This window comes from Plasmodium brasilianum, chromosome 10 (genome assembly GCF_023973825.1).
Source record: "Plasmodium brasilianum strain Bolivian I chromosome 10, whole genome shotgun sequence".
Taxonomy (NCBI): Eukaryota; Apicomplexa; class Aconoidasida; order Haemosporida; family Plasmodiidae; genus Plasmodium; species Plasmodium brasilianum.
The window spans coordinates 1,316,959-1,337,615 of NC_090123.1; the positions used below are offsets into that span (position 1 = coordinate 1,316,959).

Here is a 20,657-nt window from a genome sequence, read left to right on the forward strand (position 1 = left end):
TACATTATTGTATTAAATAAAACAAAAATGTATTTTACATTCTCACAGTTTTATAATATATTATTTAACCGCTTCTTCTTGAGCATATTTGTATACATATATTTCTACATACATAATATGATAATATAATATACCAAGCTTCATAACAAAAAAAGGAGAACGTCAAGATGTATTTTATACATATGCATGTACCAAAATATATATGATGGCACACCCCTCAATTCCCCTTACTGTAGAATACATTTTCATTAAGGCTATAAAAATGTAAACAGCTTCTTATAAAGATGATACGTAGGTACAATTCAACAATTTGGTACATAAATTTTAAAACTTCTTATTAATAAGGTCAGGAATAATTATAATGTACAATTTGTTCATTAAATAAAACGTTCAGCAAAACTTCTTAAAAAAAGCTGTTATATTGTTGAATTGTTTTTCACGCACTTTATGACTAGTGCATGTATACCATCATAGGGGGATGTATTAACTTCTATTCATATTAGGAGCACTACATAAATATATATACATACATGTATACATACATACATACATACGTACATACATACGTACATACATACGTACATACATACGTACGTACATACATACACAAGTACATATATACATACTACATACATACACAAGTACATATATACATACTACATACATACTCAAGTACTTATATACATACGTACATGTATACATACGTATATATAAACTTATATATACCTGTTCACGTACATCCGTATATTGCATTAATGAGGATATAGCCCTACGCTAATAAAACTATACACAATATGCACATAAAGAATGCAGTATATTGTTATGTACATGTGCAGTAAATCATAGTATAATTTATTTTGGGTCATTTTTTTGCCATTTTGTTAGATTAATTTTTCCCTTTTTTTTTTTTTTTCATTTTATTAAGATTCTAATTGAAAGTAAATTCACATGAACAAAATTTTGGAAAGATTAAATTCTCAACATATTACATTTTTTATGCTGTTTTTAATTAATTTAATGTTTGGGGAAAACGCATTATTATTAATATAACATTCATATATAAAATAATATAATGGAATATTACATAATATAATACTATAATAATACACCTTTATATATATATATAACTACGTAAGCAACTGTTAAACCATTTTTCAAGTTCTTGTGAACAGTTTAGAGAGCCACATATATTTAATTAAAATATACATTATTATATATACTCATATGTTTGGTATAACACGTTTGCAAAGAAACAAAAGCAGAAAAATAAATTTTAAAAAAAATATTAAGTTTGGTACTATAAAAATAAAAAAAAATGACGAACAAGAAAGTACAATCCCCAAAGGAAGAAAGCATTGCTAAAATGCTTATTTGTAAAGTAAAATAATTTTTTTTTTTTTTTTTTTTTTTTTTTTTTGCATAAAATGTGAGAGGGGAAATACACAGTTTATGTGATTTGTTGTATGTACATGAGTGTTATACTTAATTTTTTTTTTTTCATATTAAAAATTGCGTAAGGGGGAGATTGCGAATAATTCATAAGCGCATAATACATATGTGCGCGTATGAATGTAAGTATGTTTGTATGTTTGTTTGTATGTATGTATATATATGTGCGAGTGTGCACAGCGGTTAGTAAAAGAAGTGGGCATGCACATTTTACAAAGGAAAATTGAACAAACATATATTATTTGAGATGATATAGTTTAATAGTGGGCTATTATGGGAATTGACATAAAACCGAGTGAACCCATTTCATTTTATATATTTTTGCTAAAATGATATAACATGTTTAGTAGGCGAATATATTCATATGAACAAATATTATTTGGGAATGTTGTGTGTATTTTGAATCATTTAACAAGTTATTGCATGATGGGGTAAAACATATGTAACCCCGCAATAACATAAAAGACTACACCACATGAACATATAATACGTTTTCCCATATTTACGTTAACGCACTATCCCTCTCCTACTTAATACACTATACTGTCCCTACGTAATATACTACATCACCGCTACATCATATACACTACCCCACTAACCTTTTCCACCTGCGCAGGTTCACATTGGAACGAAAAACTTGGAAAACAAGATGAAAAGATATGTGTACACAAGAGCGAAAGATGGAGTACATATAATTAACTTGGCCAAAACTTATGAGAAGTTACAACTAGCTGCAAGAATTATAGTAGCTATTAGTAACCCAGCTGATGTAGTAGTAGTGTCAGCTAGACCATTTGGTAGTAGAGCTGTATTAAAATTTGCTCAGTACACAGGTGCACAAGCAATAGCAGGAAGATGGACTCCTGGTATGTTAACAAATCAAATTATTCAAAAATTTACAGAGCCAAGATTATTAATAGTAACAGATCCAAGAACAGATGCACAGCCAGTTAAAGAATCATCATATGCAAATATTCCGGTCATTGCTTTATGCGATTCTGATTCCCCTTTAGAACATGTAGATGTAGCTATACCATGTAATAATAAAGGTAAAGAATCAATTGCACTTATGTATTGGTTACTAGCACAAGAAGTTTTATATCTTAAAGGGACCCTACGAAGATCCCAACCATGGAGTGTTATGGTTGATATGTTTTTATGGAGAGACCCTGAACAATTTGAATTGAAAAATTTGACAAATGAAGAAAATGCCCCAGTAGCTCCTCATTTAGCGGATAATCAGTTCGCTACGGAAGCTCCATATGAAGAATGGAACAAGAAAGAAGAATGGAATGACAATGCAAATGAAGAGTGGAAAAATCCTATCACCGCTGATGAGTGGTAAAATGAATCATGCGGATGGGCATTGCCCAACTTCCTGCACGTGTGCTTGTGAATATGTGTATGCATATTCATAAATGTGTGCCGGTGTACAGTGTTCGTTATACTACATACCCGATGACAACATTTTTTTACCATCTTGTGATAATACGTACCAATTGTTTCACAAAAATGATGAATGTTATATATATATATATATATATATATATATATTTATAACTAGTGAAGAGGTGCACATTAAAGAGAATATTATCTTTTCATGATATGCTAGTTGAAAGAGGACACGCACTTGAAGTTTTGAACTTTCCACGGTGCCAAGTTGAGGATATGATGAAATTCGCCAAAAGTGTGAAATATAAATGCACATTGCATTAATGTATATATATACAATAATTATTTTATTGGAGTTTTCTCTACCACCCTTTTAACTAAGAATTTCCTTTTTTTTCCTTTTTTTTCCTTTTTTTTCCTTTTTTTTTTTTTTAAATTAACCATATATGTATGTATATATATAAATAAAACTAAAATTTACGTCAAATCTTAATTCATAACGAATTATGTAGAAAAAAGCAAAAAAAAAAAAAAAAAAATCTCATTGCAGTTTTCTTATTTCTTGCGTGAACAAGTCAGACTTTTTTTTATTTTTTTAAAAGAAAGGTGCGCATGTTATTGTACCGTTTCGAGCATTTGTCTGTTAGATATCTGTTATGACTGTATGTTTGTGTAATAATATTCAGCGCGTTTTAGGGGAAACGCAAAAAAGAGAAGATAAGCAAAATTAAGCAAAGTTAAGAACATTGTATGATCAGGTAGACAATGTATAGAATATAGAGAATTCTCAAAAGGTATGCTACCACATTTGTAATTGAACTAAATGCATACATATATTTGTGTACATGAGCAAGTATGCAAAAAAAAAGAAAAAAAAAATTGGGCAACGTACATTCTCGAATTTGCGCATTCGTGTATCTGTATATGTATCCGTATATTTTTTTTTTTTTTTTTTTTTTTTTTTGCGCCCACGTTTCCTGCTTGTAGATTAATTTAATACTCATTCATTCATAGAAAAAAGTATGTATGCTTATAAAGAGGAGTCAATGTTTCTGCAAAATGGAGCGTATCATGACTTGTAAATTATGTTAGCTTTGTACTACTCATACTGAAGTGGCATATATATATATATATATATATATATATGCGTAAAAACGTATTTTACAGTTAAAATCTACTGCACGCCTTTACTATCACATTGTACGCCTCATCCATAACTTAACAATGAACTACACATGTTGTGCTTTTCCTAATTCCACATGTGAAAAGGGTTTATGTTTATTATTTTTTACGTATGGGAAAAATGAGTAAACGTGTATATTATGCATACACAGTTAAGTGAAAAGAGTGCCTTATAGGGAGTGAAACTTGCAGGGTATAACTGTTCATTCATCCTACAAAATTAGCTTTTTATGAATAAAATATCGTTGTATCGTTGTATTTTTTTTTTTTTTTTTTTTTTTTGCATTCGTTTGGCATTTTTGGTTTGCATTGACCTTACACTCTTTTTACTTTTTCTTTTTTTTAAAAAAAAAAGGATGTTTGAGAAAAACGTCCTGACCCTGTTCATACAAAAAACCACGTTTTGCACATTAACTCTAAGAATATAAGCAAAATGGAGAAAGTAATATTTGAAAAATTTTGTACCGAATTCAACGCCTTACATATACATTTGGATGTAATCGATTCAACACAATTATATAGTAGAAGGCATCTGAAAGAATTTATAGATGATGCAAAATTAAAAGATGACAAAAATATAATTATAGTTAGTTGTAATTCTCAGACGAATGGAATTGGTACAAGGGACACTAAAAAAAATGTAGATAGAAAATGGCTATCTGAGGAAGGAAATGTATTTGTTACTTTTACTTTTCTATGGAATAAAGAAGATATACAAAAAGTAAGTTGCTTAAGTCAAACCTGCACTGTTGCTATAAGTAAAACTTTAGAATGTTTTCATTTAGTTCCTCGTATAAAATGGATAAATGATGTTTTAGTAAATGATAAAAAAATAGCAGGATGTCTTGTTAATTTATATTTTTTGGATGATATATCCCTATCATTATCAAAAGACTATGTGTGTGTAATGGTGGGTATTGGTATTAATGTACACTTAACCGATGATAAAAACATTTTACATAATAAGTACACATCCATAAAAAAAGAATTACTAATAGATTTTAACATTATGCCTTTAATACCATCAGTAGAAGAAGTAACTAAAAAGTTAATAGAAAATTTATATTCATGCATTCATAAATTACACGATGATGGATTTTCTCATTTTTTAGATTACATTACAGATAGATTATTATACAAAGGAAGGAAAGTTATAATAGATCAAGATAATACTGAGGTGGTTGGGTACTTACGGGGAATACTACATGATGGTTCGCTCATACTTCTAGATGAAAAGAATGATACTGTTCATGTAAATACGGGGCATCTCCATCTCTACAACAAGTGTTAAATTGTTCGTTTCTGATTTATGCGCATTGTGTCCTTCATGGGTTGGAAGTTAAGCGTGCAAGGTTTAAGGTACATATACATATACACGCATGTTTGTACATATGCATATGTACAAACATGCACACATACATAATGGCATATTTTCAGCGGCCCTTTCTAACAGAAGAGGGAAAATATTCTAAATTTTTTTCTCAAATTGTAAACAATATTTCTCCATTTTAAGCATGTTTGCTCAGCTACTTTACTTTGACCATAAGGATTGGCGCTTCTAAAACGTACTTAATTAATTACAAACATTGTTACGAAGTGAATTATGATAAAACAAAAGGGAACAGTGAGCAGTCTTATTTTATTTTCCCCTATTTTTACCCATTTCGTTTATTTAATTTTTTTTTATTTTTTATGAACACATTCAAAGAAGTATAAACTTTAATCTTTTTGCAGATATAACGAATCTACCCCCTCACCCCCTTATATTAGGGAGGACATTTTCAAATATAATTTATTTTCCCATTTCTACATCAATTTATTTTCCCATTTCTATATCAATTTCTATTTCTATTTTAACATCAATTTCTATTTCTATTTTAACATCAATTTCTATTTCTATTTTAACATCAATTTCTATTTCTATTTTAACTTCAATTTCTATTTCTTTTTCCGTAAGAAATGTGCTTTACAGTGTATAAATGGCACATTGATTTATTCGGTATTTGTATGTGCATATAAGTAATAAAATAAAATTTATCTCAGTTCTTTACATAGTTTGGGCACAGTGTTACGCAGTTATGCAAAGTGCTCAAGGGGAAGGGGTATATAATGGGGGGAGGAAGAAAAAAAAAAAAAAAAAAAAAAAAATAAGAGTTATCATTATACAAACATATAAGTTATATTCACACGCCCAATACTGCTAATATATAACTGAACAATAAACATTTTTGATATATTTTATTCTCCTTATTCTTATTATTTTTTAAAGCGTCTTATGCATGTTGCTCCTAATCAAAGCCTTCCCTTGTTTCTTGCAATGATTATTGCCCCTGTTAGAAGCTGTGTAAATATGATAGCTTGTAAATTTCGGTTAGAAAGCATCTCTTTAGGTAGTATTTAACATGCACATTTTTAACTTGGAAAAAAGGGATAACCTCTTTCATTAAATGGGCAAAGCTTGATTCGTCCTTTCTTCCTTTCACTTATTAAAATTATTACTAAAACTATCATTAAAACGACCATTGTAGCTTTCACATCGGTTCATGTTTTCTCCATAATAATGTCCATTACTCGCCTTCATCATGAAGCCGTAATTGTGATTGGCGTTCCTGGTTTCTTTGTCGTTACCACTACCACTACTGCTACTACCATTCCTGTCATGTATTTCCGAACGCACGTCTGCGAAAACTGTACTGTTGCTACTGTTGATGCATCAAAAGCCGCTACTAGTAAAATTGTGCTGCTTATCATTGGTAGTATTATTATTATCCTCTTCACTAAGCTTATTAAAATTGTTTTTTTCAAAATTTGGGTTCCATTTTTTACTGTTGATTAGGTTACATGATGTAGTACTTCTCTCATGATTATCAGCATTAGCGGTATTGGTAGCATTGGATGCATTTGCACTCTCTAACTTGTTGTAGGGCCATTTTGGGTCATGACCAAAACCACCTGAATTGTTCATATTTTTATTCCAATTAGGGTCATCAAAAAACTTGAGGACACAGTTAGACTCATAGTTTTTTGCATTACCACGTAGGTTATATCCTTGGTGTATGTTATCGATACATTTGCTACCCTCAGCACTTCCTTCCCTAAAGAATATTCTATTTTTAAAATTGTTCTCTTCATTTCTAATAATAGAAATAATATTATTTAAAAAATTTTCCTTTATGTTTTTCTTTTTTATTATATCGTGGATGTCAATTTTAATTGAAATTGTGTCATTGTGTAAACAATTTTTTAGTATACCCCAATTGTTGTAACCGAACCAAGGGTAGGTAGAAAAATCATAAGAGCAATATTTTTGTTTTCTGTACATGCCACAAGAGACTGAAAATATAATATCACAGAAACCTGTGTAAGAAAATAGAAGATCAATAGTATTATGCTCACACGTTGAATCCATATTATTATTTATATTAAGTAAAATAAAAAATTCTTGAATCATTGTTTCTGTTTTGAATTCTGGGGATACTACAAAATTGTTCTCACTAGAACATAATAATGATATTTTTTTTATATTCCATTGAATTGTTAAAATGATTTTTTCTTTTATCTCTTCAGGTGAATACTCATGTCCTATCGTACATGAACTTATATCGTTTTCACTTATGCTCCCTTTTGATAGAAAACCACTTCGGTCAGGTACAAAGGAATGTTTGTTTACTCCTTCTTCATTCAGTTTTACCATATAACTTTCATTATTACTTCTATTTCTTTTTTTTCCTTCAAAGATGTTAGCAGCGCTAGGAGGACGGAAAGAATCATATTGGTTATAGCTATTAGTACTACTTCTATTGCAGTTATAACTGGGGCATATGTCCTTCTGACTCCTGTTTGTAGTAGTTACCATGACAATATTGTTATTTCCGCTACTTCCAACACCATTGTCATTCGTTGTAGTGGTAGTGGTTGTCGTAGTTGTTGTTGTCGTGGTGGTAGTGGTAACCTGGTTTCCATTATCGTTACTGCTACCACAGATACCGTCGTTAATACCTCCACCGCTGCTAATACCTCCACCGCTGCTAATATCTCTACCGCTGCTAATACCTCCACCACTGCTAATATCTCTACCGCTGCTAATACCTCCACCACTGCTAATACCTCCACCACTGCTAATACCTCCACCACTGCTAGTACCTCTACCACTGCTAATACCTCTACCGCTGCTAATACCTCTACCACTGCTAATACCTCTACCGCTGCTAATACCTCTACCGCTGCTAATACCTCTACCGCTGCTAATATCTCTACCGCTGCTAATATCTCTACCGCTGCTAATATCTCTACCGCTGCTAATATCTCTACCGCTGCTAATACCTCTACCGCTGCTAATACCTCTACCGCTGCCAATATCTCTACCGCTGCTAATATCGCTAATATTTCCCGCAGTGCTGGTGATACGCCTCGAAGTGTGAGTCTTTTCTACATTCCCTTGCATATAATTCATCCCGTTAACTCCTTTGCGCAAGTTGCCTGCACTTGTCAGCACAATTTCATCCTTCTGCTCTTTCATGTTACACATAAATAATTTTTCACTCCTTTCTTCACACATAGAACTTGTATTGTTTTTAAAATTATAAAAAAAGGCATCAACAGATTCAAACAAGTTGCTCTTGCTTTTAAGATTTGGTCTTCCGTTCTGTAACAATCCTCCGCTTCTCCTAACAGTGCTGCTAACTCTACCACTGTTTACACCTATGATTCTACCTCTATTACTGCTTACACCTATGCTTCTACCTCTATTACTGCTTACACCTATGCTTCTACCTCTATTACTGCTTACACCTATGCTTCTACCTCTATTACTGCTTACACCTATGCTTCTACCTCTATTACTGCTTACACCTATGCTTCTACCTCTATTACTGCTTACACCTCTAACATATTCTGTAGCCCTTTCATCGGGTGTTCCATTTCCCTTGTTGGTTGAGTGCCTACTCTTTTCAAAATTAATTTTAAAATATTTAAGTAGGTTAACTCCGTTGTCTTTTAGTATAGTGCTAGGTTGGTAAGGATACCGCTCTGCCCTACCATACGTGCTTTTGATTATTTCATCTTTTAATATATTATTTCTACCTATTCTTACCTTTTCAGGGTTAACGATAATTGTATTTCTATTATGTTCATCACTCTGATCATATGTACTTACATAACCATTAGTATCCATCGGAATGACACTACTACTACTCTCATTTTGTTCTTTTTTTTTTGTCTCGACAATTTTGTAATAGTTATCAACACACTTAGTATTTTCTTTATTCCTGTACTGGTTCATAAATATTTTTTGTAAAAGTGAAATATTTTTTTCACTAATGGGTTTTTTTTTTTCTTCATGTTTATCTATATTGAATTGAAAAATGGAATTTCTAATTTGTCCACAGTAAAATTTATTCGATATATTCAGTTTATTTGATATATTCTGTTTATTTGATATATTCTGTTTATTTGATATATTCTGTTTATTTGATATATTCTGTTTATTTGATATATTCTGTTTATTTGATATATTCAATTTGTTTGATATATTCTGTTTATTTGATATATTCTGTTTATTTGATATATTCAATTTGTTTGATATATTCAATTTATTTGATATATTCAATTTATTAGACACATTCAATTTATTTGATATATTCAATTTGTTTGATATATTCAAATTGTTTGATATATTCAATTTGTTTGATATATTCAATTTGTTTGATATATTCAATTTGCTTGATATATTCAATTCGTTTTGTTTTTTTATTATTGCATTATTTCGACTACTGATAGATGAGATGTACGTATTATCTTTTTCCTTTTCACTGTATTTTAATATATCTTCATAACAAATGAGTTTATTATTATTGTTATCACTTAAAAGATCTTTATTAACATGTGCATAAACTCTTCGATCTAGAAACAAATTTTTATATTTGTCATTTCCATCCTCTGGAACATTTGAAGTGAGCACTTTTCCTTCAGAAGTGGTAGTTGTAGTAGTAGTCGTAGTTGTGGTAGTTGTAGTTTTAAAAATGTTCATATTATTTTTGCACTTACTACAGCATGTATTATTATTATAGTTGCATGAGGTGCATCTGCCATGGTCCTTCGCCCTGTCATACTTACTAAACAAGGACAGGGCCGTTAAACTCCTTTCCGCCATTTCGTTTTTGTCTTTTCCGCGTATTAAATGGAGGTTATTCGAAGGGTTCGCCAAGTTAGAAGTGTTTGCCAAGTTAGAAGTGTTTGCCAAGTTAGAAGTGTTTGCCAAGTTAGAAGTGTTTGCCAAGTTAGAAGTTTTAGAAATGTTTGCCATGTTAGAAGTTTTAGAAATGTTTGCCATGTTAGAAGTTTTAGAAATGTTTGCCATGTTAGAAGTTTTAGAAATGTTTGCCATGTTAGAAGTTTTAGAAATGTTTGCCATGTTAGAAGTTTTAGAAATGTTTGCCATGTTAGAAGTTTTAGAAGTGTTTGCTATACTAGAAGTTTTAGAAGTGTTTGCCAAGTTATACTTATTCTCAGTGTTTTCTGCGCTATGAGGGTTAAACATTTGCTCAATTTGCTCGCAAGCAATTTTAATACCCAAATTCCTACTGCTGCTGCTCGGAGTTTCCTCATTTAGGCTAAAAGGGGCCAACTCCTTTTTTTCTAAATTGCTATCGTTTCCCTGAACACGTTCATAATCTTTTTTTTTTTTTGAGAAAACATGAATTGGCCGCTCGAGGTACTCCCTTTCACGATTGTTACGGGGGGCGTTCAAAGTACTTCCACACCTTCGTGCTGAAGAGAGGCAATTTCCCTTTTCACAATGGGCCTGCAACGATATAGATGGAAAAGATGGTATAGATGACAAAGACGATGGAGATGGCAAAGGAGGTATAGAATGCAAAGGAGGTGTAGATTGCAAAGGAGGTGTAGATGGCAACGGAGGTGTAGATGGCAAAGGAGGTGTAGATTGCAAAGGAGGATTAGATGACAAAGGAGGTGTAAATTGCAAAGGAGGTGTAAATTGCAAAGGAGGTGTAGATTGCAAAGGAGGTGTAGACTGCAAAGGATGATTAGATGACAAAGGAGGTGTAGATGGAAGGAAGGACGATGGTAGTGGAAGGATCATTTTGTTGATTCCCCTATTTATATCCTCGTTAGTTGAGTTTACTTTTTTGTTAAAACATAAGAATTGAGGTGAAAAGTTACGCAATTTTTCCCTCAATCCAGTCTCTGTATCTATGTATGGGCAGGTATAACTTTCGTCCCTTGTGCACTCGTTAGAGCTATGCCCATGATTGGAACAGCTTACTCCACCGTTATCACCCTCCTTACTGTTGCTTCTGGTGTAGCGATTTCCGCTTCTCTCTCTGCTTCCACCACCCGTCTGAATGTACTCCACACTTCTGCCAAACTTATACCCATCAAATAGGTGTTCAAAGAGGCGTTGATCCGTATATGTACCATCCGCAAGGGCACTTACAACATCAACAGTAGTGTCTTTTTGACCATCCTCCTTATCATTAAAATAAATCATCTCCCTAGTTTGTGATATATCTGAATTATTTTCCTTTTCGTTTTTTAGTAAAATAAAATTTTCATCACTCATTATATTTGGATATTTTACCTGAACTTGTTCAGGATTATACAAACTTTTTTTTTCGCCAATATTAAAATTTGTTCCCTTTTTATCATAACTTATAGTGTAGCTTCTATTACTACCATAATAGTCATTTGTGCATACACTGTTGTCATACTCTTTGTAAAAAAAATTTGAGGTGTCCAGTAAAACTGTATTGTCAAAATGGGGTAATATCTTTTTTAATTTTTTATCTTTCTCGCCTTGATCACCTTTTAAATCAGTGCTCCCGTCATTACTTTCCACATTGTTGTGTATTACACCATCGTGTGCTGCATCACTATGTGCTGTACCATCATTTGACAACGTGCTTATGTAGTTTATTAAATCCGCGTAATGCTTCCCTTCCTGTGGTACACTAATGGCATTACTGCTGCTACACATATTTGAATTGTTACTATATAATGAAACGTTCTTTTGTTCTCCTTTACTCGTTATCATATGATTACCCTGTTTTGCATTATACATACCCAAATCATTATTATAATAACTCCTTTGATTTATTACATTGCTAAGTATATTATTGCTACTACTTCCATAGGAGTAGTTTACAACATCATTGGTCATATTAAATATTTTTTCCTTTTCCCATATATTGTCATTTAACTTTTTAACAGTTAAATTATTAAATGCCTTGTTGTAATACCCTTTTTCAGCACTTTCCAACGGTATTATATTATTTTTTTCTAAAAAAATAGCTGTTTCTTCATATTCTTTGGATTTACTACTTTTATCCTTTGGTATATCTAAATGACTATATATATGGGAAGTAGAACGTAGTTCGCATTCCCCACACTCTGTATATGTTCCTCTCATTTCGTCTAACACATTTGTAAATACTATATCGTCTTTTTTTACAATTCCGTCTTTATATTTATTGTACATGCGTAAAATGTTTTCTCGTGTGGGTATTGTTAGGTTGTTTGTTGGTGTACTTCTCTCATGTACTTCACTTAGTGCAGTCTCTACTGCTTTTTCTATTGTACCGTGTCGATATTCACTTGTTAAGTTTTCCCCTGCTATGAATGCGTCGTTCTTAACTCCTCCGCTGTTATGACCATGACCTTGTAGAGGAAGTAGTAGTAGTTCCTGCTGATGTAGTTCATGCTTCTTCTGTTGTAACTCTTCATCTTTTTGTTCTTTCTCTTTGTCTTTCTCCACCACCACCTCCTCCTCTTTTCCATTCTCATTTGAATCTACGCAGTTCGTCTGGTATCTTCCCCCCTCATTCCGCTGTTCGTTCATATCGTTACTAAGAGAGCATTCATTATTTAAGAAATTCCATGGTACACTGTTATTAGCGGAGTTTGAAAATATAATATTATCTGAGCAATACATATCGTAAAATAACTCTTCTTCATTTTTCTTCTTACAGTTTGGATAACAGTTATAATCTTCGATTTCTTTTTCCTTTTTACCGAAAGCACATAGAAGCAATACATTTTTTACCTTTTCATCCCCTTCCCCCTTGTGTTCTCTCTTAAGCATTTTTGCTCGCTTCGTTTCTGTTCACCAGTAAAGATGCAATAAAGAAGGAGAAATAAAAAAAAATAAAAGGGAAAAAAAAAATAAAATAAAATAAAATAAACAACAAAGGGGATGAGAAGAGTAGTAGTGACGTGATTACACTTGATGAAGCTTCAACAAAACGTTGAACTGCACAATTGCACAATTGCACAACTGCTCAACTGGTTCTCTTAATAGATTAAGATATCTACTAATGATCAAGTAAGAAATTTATATGAAAAAAAAAAAAAAATTTAAGAAGCGAAAAGAAGAACAACGCTTCCACTAACTGCAACTGTAACAGCTGAATATATGTCATAAAAATATTCAAGCAAAAAAGGGAAAAAAAATAAAAATTAAATAAATAGATAATTAGATGGACAACAAATAGACAATTAAATAGACATTTATATGGATACTTAAATAAATAGGAAAAAAGACGAATAGATTAATGAATGGATTAATACAAACTGTGTTAAATTGCTTTTTCAAAATGTGCATATACAACACATAGACATCACCACAAAAAAAAAAAAAAAAAAAAAAAAATATACGTAAAAAATGAAAAATAGCATTATATGGTTAACAAATTATATAATAAAAAATATAAGATAAGGGTCCAATATGAGTACATTATATTATATTAATACATAATAATACATTGCTCCAGGCTCTTGAACATTTTTCTTTAAAAGAATTCATCATTTACAAGTAGTCGCGCTTTCGTGTGGCAGTAGGCCGACGGGTGTGCGCTTATAAAAAAAAAAAATAATAATATGTAAACCGCGAATGAACGGCCAATAAACGAATGAATGAACGAATGAACAATGTATAAACAAATAAGCGAATGAACAATGCATAAACAAATGAGCGAGTGAACGAATGAACAATGCATAAACAAATAAGCGAATAAACGAATGAACAATGTATAAACAAATAAGCGAATGAACGAATGAACATTGCATAAACAAATAAGCGAATAAACGAATGAACAATGTATAAACAAATAAGCGAATAAACGAATGAACAATGCATAAACAAATAAGCGAATAAACGAATGAACAATGTATAAACAAATAAGCGAATAAACGAATGAACAATGTATAAACAAATAAGCGAATGAACGAATGAGAATACGTTCCCGCGTTGAGTGTACGCAGAAGCACATCGTCTGTTCTCCTATTTCCAAAACCACATAATTACCAGAAGTAACATCATACAACAAACATGTATGTAACATAAAAAATTAAGAATAGAATGTTAAAGAATAAAATTGCGAATCCTATTCTGTTGTGTACAAGAATGTGAGCATTTCAAATGATACACTTTTTTTTTTTTTTCTTTTTAACACATTCTATATGTTCTTTTTTATAATCAGAAAAAATCAAAAAAAAAAAAAAAATAGAAACAATCATTATAAAAAATATTATACTCAAATATAAATTTCCTCAAAAGGAATGACGTAGAATATGCCAAATATAAAAGATACGAATGAAAATAGAGATATACAAATGGGGAGATGAGAAGAATAAAAAAAAAAAAAAAAAAAAAAGTGCCAAGTGTCGGGCTTGGAAATTGCTGGATGTTCTGCGCTTTTTCACATTTCAAATATGCAACAGCTTCAGAGTGAAAAAAAAAAAAAAAAAAAAAAAAAGAGGGTACAATAAAGCAAAGCAAATGTAAGTGTAAATGAATATAGAACACCCAAGAATGCTATTTTGTTACATATGTCGAATGCGAATGGAATAAAAATACTCATACGTAAAGATAAAACTACTATAATATTAAGAAGAATACATGCATGAATGCATACGAGCATACGTAATACATGCATACATAATACGTGCATACGTAATATGTGCATACGTAATATGTGCATACGTAATATGTGCATACGTAATATGTGCATACGTAATATGTGCATACGTAATATGTGCATACATAATACGTGCATACATAATACGTGCATACATAATACGTGCATGCATATATATTAGCTATGTCACATTATTGCGAAAAATTGAAGAGAACTTTTCGTTTTTGCATTAACGCGTTCAGGCGACATCATGTTATACAGATAAGGGTGTTTGAAAATACTGTATCTTGATATAGAGAGAAACAAAAATTCGTCTTCCTTTATTTTATTATTTTTGCCTTAAGCAGTAAGAAGTCTAAAAAAAATATTGTCATGTTCCATATAATTTGAAAGCATTGGTTATGTATTGAAAATATGTATTCCTTGTATAAATTTATTACATATCTCACATTTGGTACATTTTTGCTTTTTTATACATCTCCATGTTTATTCTTTAATTTTTACATATTTATTAAGTAGTTTTTATATTTTCTCATTTTTTTACTTTATTATAGTGTGTTATGGTTTGCTTTATTTTGTATTACTTAGTTTTATTTATTTTTTGCTTTCTTCTTGCTCCTTTCCCTTCCACCACAACATTTGTCAATTACGCTCCAACAGGAAATATGGCAGTTCGTTTGACTTACACATAAAGTACACAATATCAATTGCCTTTTTTTTTTTTTTTTTTTTTGAGAAAAAATAAAAGAATCCGAACGTTTTCCTGAACATGCTTGAATTAACTATACATATGAGTATACATACATATATATATATATATATATAAACGAAGTTCGATATAACGCTTTTTTATTATACGTCAGGAGAGTTATAAAATGCTCACGTCTGCTTATAAATTGGAGCATTTAATTTTTACTTTATGCTTTTTTTTTGAACGTTTTGAAAGAAATGTTTGTTAAAGTTTCCTCCATTACATGGTTGTTCTGTATTTAAAAACTGACATGATATAACACGTAGCATTAACTTGATTACTTTGTTTATAGAATAAGTGAGACAGAGCGCGCAGAAATGAACAAGTAAATTTACTAAATGGTATAGCACGTTGTATAGTACTTAAAAAAAATTTTATTTTTTAATAAACAAATTACACATAGTTGTAGAAAAGGGAAAAAAAAAAAATAGAAATAAAAATGTACAAAAGAGCAATTATGCAAATGTGCAAATGTGCAAATGTGCAATACATGTATATTAAGTTAAGCTGTTTCCAATTTTTCCTTCCAATTTTTACGAGTTTATTAAGACAAACATATGGAGGTTTATTTTTCGAACATAACTACATACATGTGTGTAGGTACATTTTGTGTACATCTCCATCCATTTGAGTGGAGAGGAGGGGAGAAGGGGTTAACGGGAGCGCTTCATTCGATGAAACAAGTTTGTTAAACGTTTATCGGTTACTCGCATTACCAAGAGAGGAGTGTCATATGTGATATATGTACACCAAATGCAAACATATATGCCCGGTACATATCTCATGATACTAGGATAGTGCAAATAATTTACCTGAAAAAATGATGCGCGTTGAAGAATAAACCAAACGGCTACACCCTTGCCAGTCCCCTTTAAAGCGGGAAGCATGCATACACATACATACGTACATATATGTAAACATTTATACACATACATACGTACATATATGTAAACATTTATACACATACATACGTACATATATGTAAACATTTATACACATACATACGTACATATATGTAAACATTTATACACATACATACGTACATATATGTAAACATTTATACACATACATACATATATACACATATACATACGCCTCTTTCAGTTTATTACATAATTCAATTTGGTAAAAAGTTAAAAAAAATAAGCTAATCAAAAATTTCCATCCCCCACAACTCGTAATTATGCAAAAGCACAATTAGGTAATGTGTAAGCGCATGCAATTAGGTGGACGTGTCAGCAAGTTTAAGTTTACGGCACGCCTTTTGAAACACATTTTTAAATTTGTGTAACGGAAGGACATAAGTGCTCAGAAAATTAAATGATGATGAAACTTTTAATAAGGGCCTTGAATTTAAAAAAAGTAGGCAAACTCTTAACACAGAAATTTATACATATGAAAATACATATATATACAAACATATACGACATGCAAAAGTTGAAACAAACGCTATCTACATGCTAACGAATGTCCGCATGCACACACATATCAACAAAAAATAAGATATGAAATAGAAAAACAACTACAGCGTGAAACAAAAAAGGTAACTCTACTTCTTTCAGCGGAGGTGTCCCCACAATGTGTATGAAAATGGACATGGAATGGAAATGCACACATATATACCCAGGTGCTAGTGATTTTGTAAACCGAAAAAAAGGGCACGTTAGAAGGGGTAAACCAAAAAGGGATATTTAGATAGGTTTAAGCAATGTAAAAGAGCCTAAATGATATACACTAACCTGTATAAGCCAACTGATACTAGTCATCCACTATGCACCAACTACGCACGGTCTGAAAGCTAATTTCTTTTCTTTTTATCGAAGGATATTGCCTTTGCTATATCCTTGGTGAAGTCGTATCTGTTTGTAGCTTTGCCCATGGATAGCTGCTCCTTTGAAGAGACACCGTATTTTCCAATATTTTTTTTTTCCATTTTAGTTTTTTTGTTTTTGTCTATTAAGTAATTATTTCTCTTTTGTAATTGATTAATTCCATAAGCGCTATTTTTAAAAGAACTTATAAGCATTTTTTTCCTTTTCATTTTTTTAGCTCTTCTTAAAGATTTCTTTTCTTTTTTAGTAAGTTCCTTAGACTCTTTTACATGACCAGGTTTACACCTTTCCTCGGGTAATTTTTTATTTGCATTGGATAAAATGAGAGGTGTACTTTCCTCTATATGTAAACAAGCGACTTTTTCATTTGTCTTAGTTAACAATGCAGGTTTCGGTATATAATTATCATTTGATAAGGAGTTACAACAATGCATTATTTTTTTAAACAAATTTATTAATTCAATTTTTTGTAAATTCATTTCTTTATTTTTTGATTGACTATTTTCAATTTCTTCTTGATATTTCTTTGTGTATTCATCAAGTAAGTTTGTTTTACTTTTACAAAAATTTAGTTCATCAAAATTTACCTCCTCATTGTTGTTATTACCATTAGTGTTACTACTACTATCATTGTATGACAGATCTAAATCTTCGATTCTTTTTTTTTCCACATCATCGAACAGCATGTTTTTTATTCGTTGTTTAACGACCAGTTCTATTTCTTCATTCAACAAATTTTTTTTTTGACCCATTACGTTGTTCCGTAAATTGCCCCTTTCGTTTTCTCTATCATCATTATCACTTCCTTCTCCCTCATCACTGTTCATTCCATATCCTACTGTTTTACTTATAAATGCGTCGTTATTATTATACGTGTTAACTTTCGGTATATCGACGTTCAATTTTAAAATGCTATTTTTGGGGCGATTATAGCCATGCACTTCCCCTGTCAGGGACCAGTGCTTTTTTTCAATTAACTCTCTTTCAATTTTTTCTTTGTCCATCATTTTGATGTCCGCTCCGTTCATCTCGTCGTCCTGGTCATCAACTTCCACTTCATCATACATGTTCATCTCGTTTAGTTCCCTTTCGATTTTTTCGTCCACCCTTTTACCCTTTGCCATGGCTCCCCGATCTCGTCCCCGTTCCTCCGCGTCCTGTTCTTCCTCTTCTTCGCTATAGTCCATATCTGCCGTGTCCTGCTCTTGCTCCTCCTCCTCCTCCTCCTCCTCTTCTTCTTCTTCTTCTTCTTCACTATCGTCCATTTCTTCTGCTTCTTCCCCCTCTCTATCCGTGTAAAAATCTTCGTACCTGAGTTTGTTCGTCTCCTCATAATTGCACTCAAACTCGTTCAAGTCGTATTGGCTGTCATTTGCATTATCCGAGGAACTATCTAATGAACTGTCATCCGAGTGCTTATCTAATACTTTGTTTTCTTCTTCCTCCAAAAACTGCTGCATCTCGTCCATATTAAAAAATCGATCTTCAATCATAGTAGCTTCTTCCTCTGTTTTATCCTTTTCATTCGTAGTATTAGACTTTGAAGCGATTTTTATCTTTTCCTCTGCTTTATCACCTTTGTTTGTTGTCTTGCTCATTTTGTTCACTTGGACTATATCTCCGTTACCTGCCTGCCGCTTTAATTTTTTTTTTTTCTTTTTTTCATTTTGTTCATTTGTTCCACTTGTAATACTAAGATGGGTATTTTCTCCCTCTTTATCATTTAGTATATTTTCAATATTTTTTTCAAAGCTATTAAAAAACTCAAGCAAATGATGAAGTTGTTTTTCTTTTATTATACATTGAATAAAATGCCAAAGTTGTTCTGAGTCAAAATCTGACTTGGTAATACAAATATTACTCACATGAAATTCATTATAAAAAAATTTTATTAATATATTTGAAAAATATTCAATCATTTCTATTAATTCATTTTTCTCTACTTCGTTAACTTTACTTGATGAAGTTTGTAAGAACAACTTCTCGCTGTTCTTATTTAACGAACTGATTAAGTCCGTGTAATTTTTTACCTTTATTTGCTCCATATGTTTTACGGCAAAAGCCTCTGATTAGGACTCATTTTCAGTCGAGTCTCGTATATAAACATAGGCGTACGCTCATGAGCATTACGAACACATGTACATATATATGTACATATACATATACATATACGCGTACATATACCCGTAAATGTAATTACTTCCAATAACTTAATAGTAAGCTCTTCCACAACAATTAAAGGAAAAACTCTTAATTACAAGATTTAAATTTATTACAAAAGAAACATAGCCTGTTTTATATGACTGCACAGTCATTTAACGAAACGGTATGTAGGGAAGCTTCAAATATATTAAGAACTTCCACCACTAAAAGCACGGGATGAACTTACAAATGTGGTACATGTTCATAAGCGCATTTAAATGAATAAACAAATATACATACATATATATAAATACATACATATAAATAAATACATACATATAAATAAATACATACATATAAATAAATACATACATATATATAAATATATACATATATATAAATACATACATATAAATAAATACATACATATATATAAATACATACATATATATAAATACATACATACAGTGAGCAACTATTTTAAAGCCCAGTGTTTTTCGTTAAAATCGCGGCATTCCCCTTAGAGCAGCATATGCAAACATAAATGCAAAAACGTGGCAGGAAAAATAAATAAAAAATAAATAAAAAGTAAAAAATAAATAAAAAAATATAGTTAATATATGAAGAAAAAAAGAAAATAAACAATTCACACGATTTCATATTATCAATGAGTATGCTTTTAAAATAAACTTTCCCTTCGTGGCTTTTTTTTTTTTTTTTTTTTTTTATAACGTCATTTATATGCCATTTTTTGGCGCCATTTTGTAATGTCACATTATTATTATATTGCTTGTTCATATAAAAAAAAAAAAAAAAAATATTTTTAAGCTTTAAACTTTCTGTTTTGTATTTTCAAAATATTGAAAAAATGGAAATCTGTGAGCTTATATAATTCTTACTTTTTTTACCGGTTGAAATGGAAAAGAATATTTTATCTCCAATTAGAGGTATTATATGTATACATACATATATATA

The 20,657-nt window shown here is 31.1% G+C and overlaps 4 protein-coding genes across 4 annotated transcripts; 2 read left to right on the plus strand and 2 right to left on the minus strand.

The window, feature by feature from the left end:
• Nucleotides 1–1,315: 1,315 nt before the first annotated feature.
• MKS88_003326 (40S ribosomal protein S2) lies at nt 1,316–2,794 on the plus strand (the record flags this gene model as incomplete). Its single annotated transcript, XM_067216408.1, has 2 exons — nt 1,316–1,378; nt 2,066–2,794. 2 exons carry the CDS (start codon nt 1,316–1,318, stop codon nt 2,792–2,794), a joined length of 792 nt encoding a protein of 263 aa, XP_067073057.1.
• Nucleotides 2,795–4,456: 1,662 nt separating this feature from the next.
• MKS88_003327 (biotin--protein ligase 1) lies at nt 4,457–5,314 on the plus strand (the record flags this gene model as incomplete). The annotated part of the gene is made up of 1 exon (XM_067216409.1): nt 4,457–5,314. The coding sequence occupies one exon, from the start codon at nt 4,457–4,459 to the stop codon at nt 5,312–5,314; it is 858 nt and encodes a 285-aa protein (XP_067073058.1).
• Nucleotides 5,315–5,839: 525 nt separating this feature from the next.
• MKS88_003328 (uncharacterized protein) lies at nt 5,840–13,123 on the minus strand (the record flags this gene model as incomplete). Its single annotated transcript, XM_067216410.1, has 3 exons — nt 5,840–5,987; nt 6,507–6,702; nt 6,751–13,123. 3 exons carry the CDS (start codon nt 13,121–13,123, stop codon nt 5,840–5,842), a joined length of 6,717 nt encoding a protein of 2,238 aa, XP_067073059.1.
• A 4,383-nt stretch (nt 13,124–17,506) lies between these two features.
• MKS88_003329 (U3 small nucleolar ribonucleoprotein MPP10) lies at nt 17,507–19,585 on the minus strand (the record flags this gene model as incomplete). The annotated part of the gene is made up of 1 exon (XM_067216411.1): nt 17,507–19,585. One exon carries the CDS (start codon nt 19,583–19,585, stop codon nt 17,507–17,509), a length of 2,079 nt encoding a protein of 692 aa, XP_067073060.1.
• Between the last annotated feature and the right edge of the window lie 1,072 nt (nt 19,586–20,657).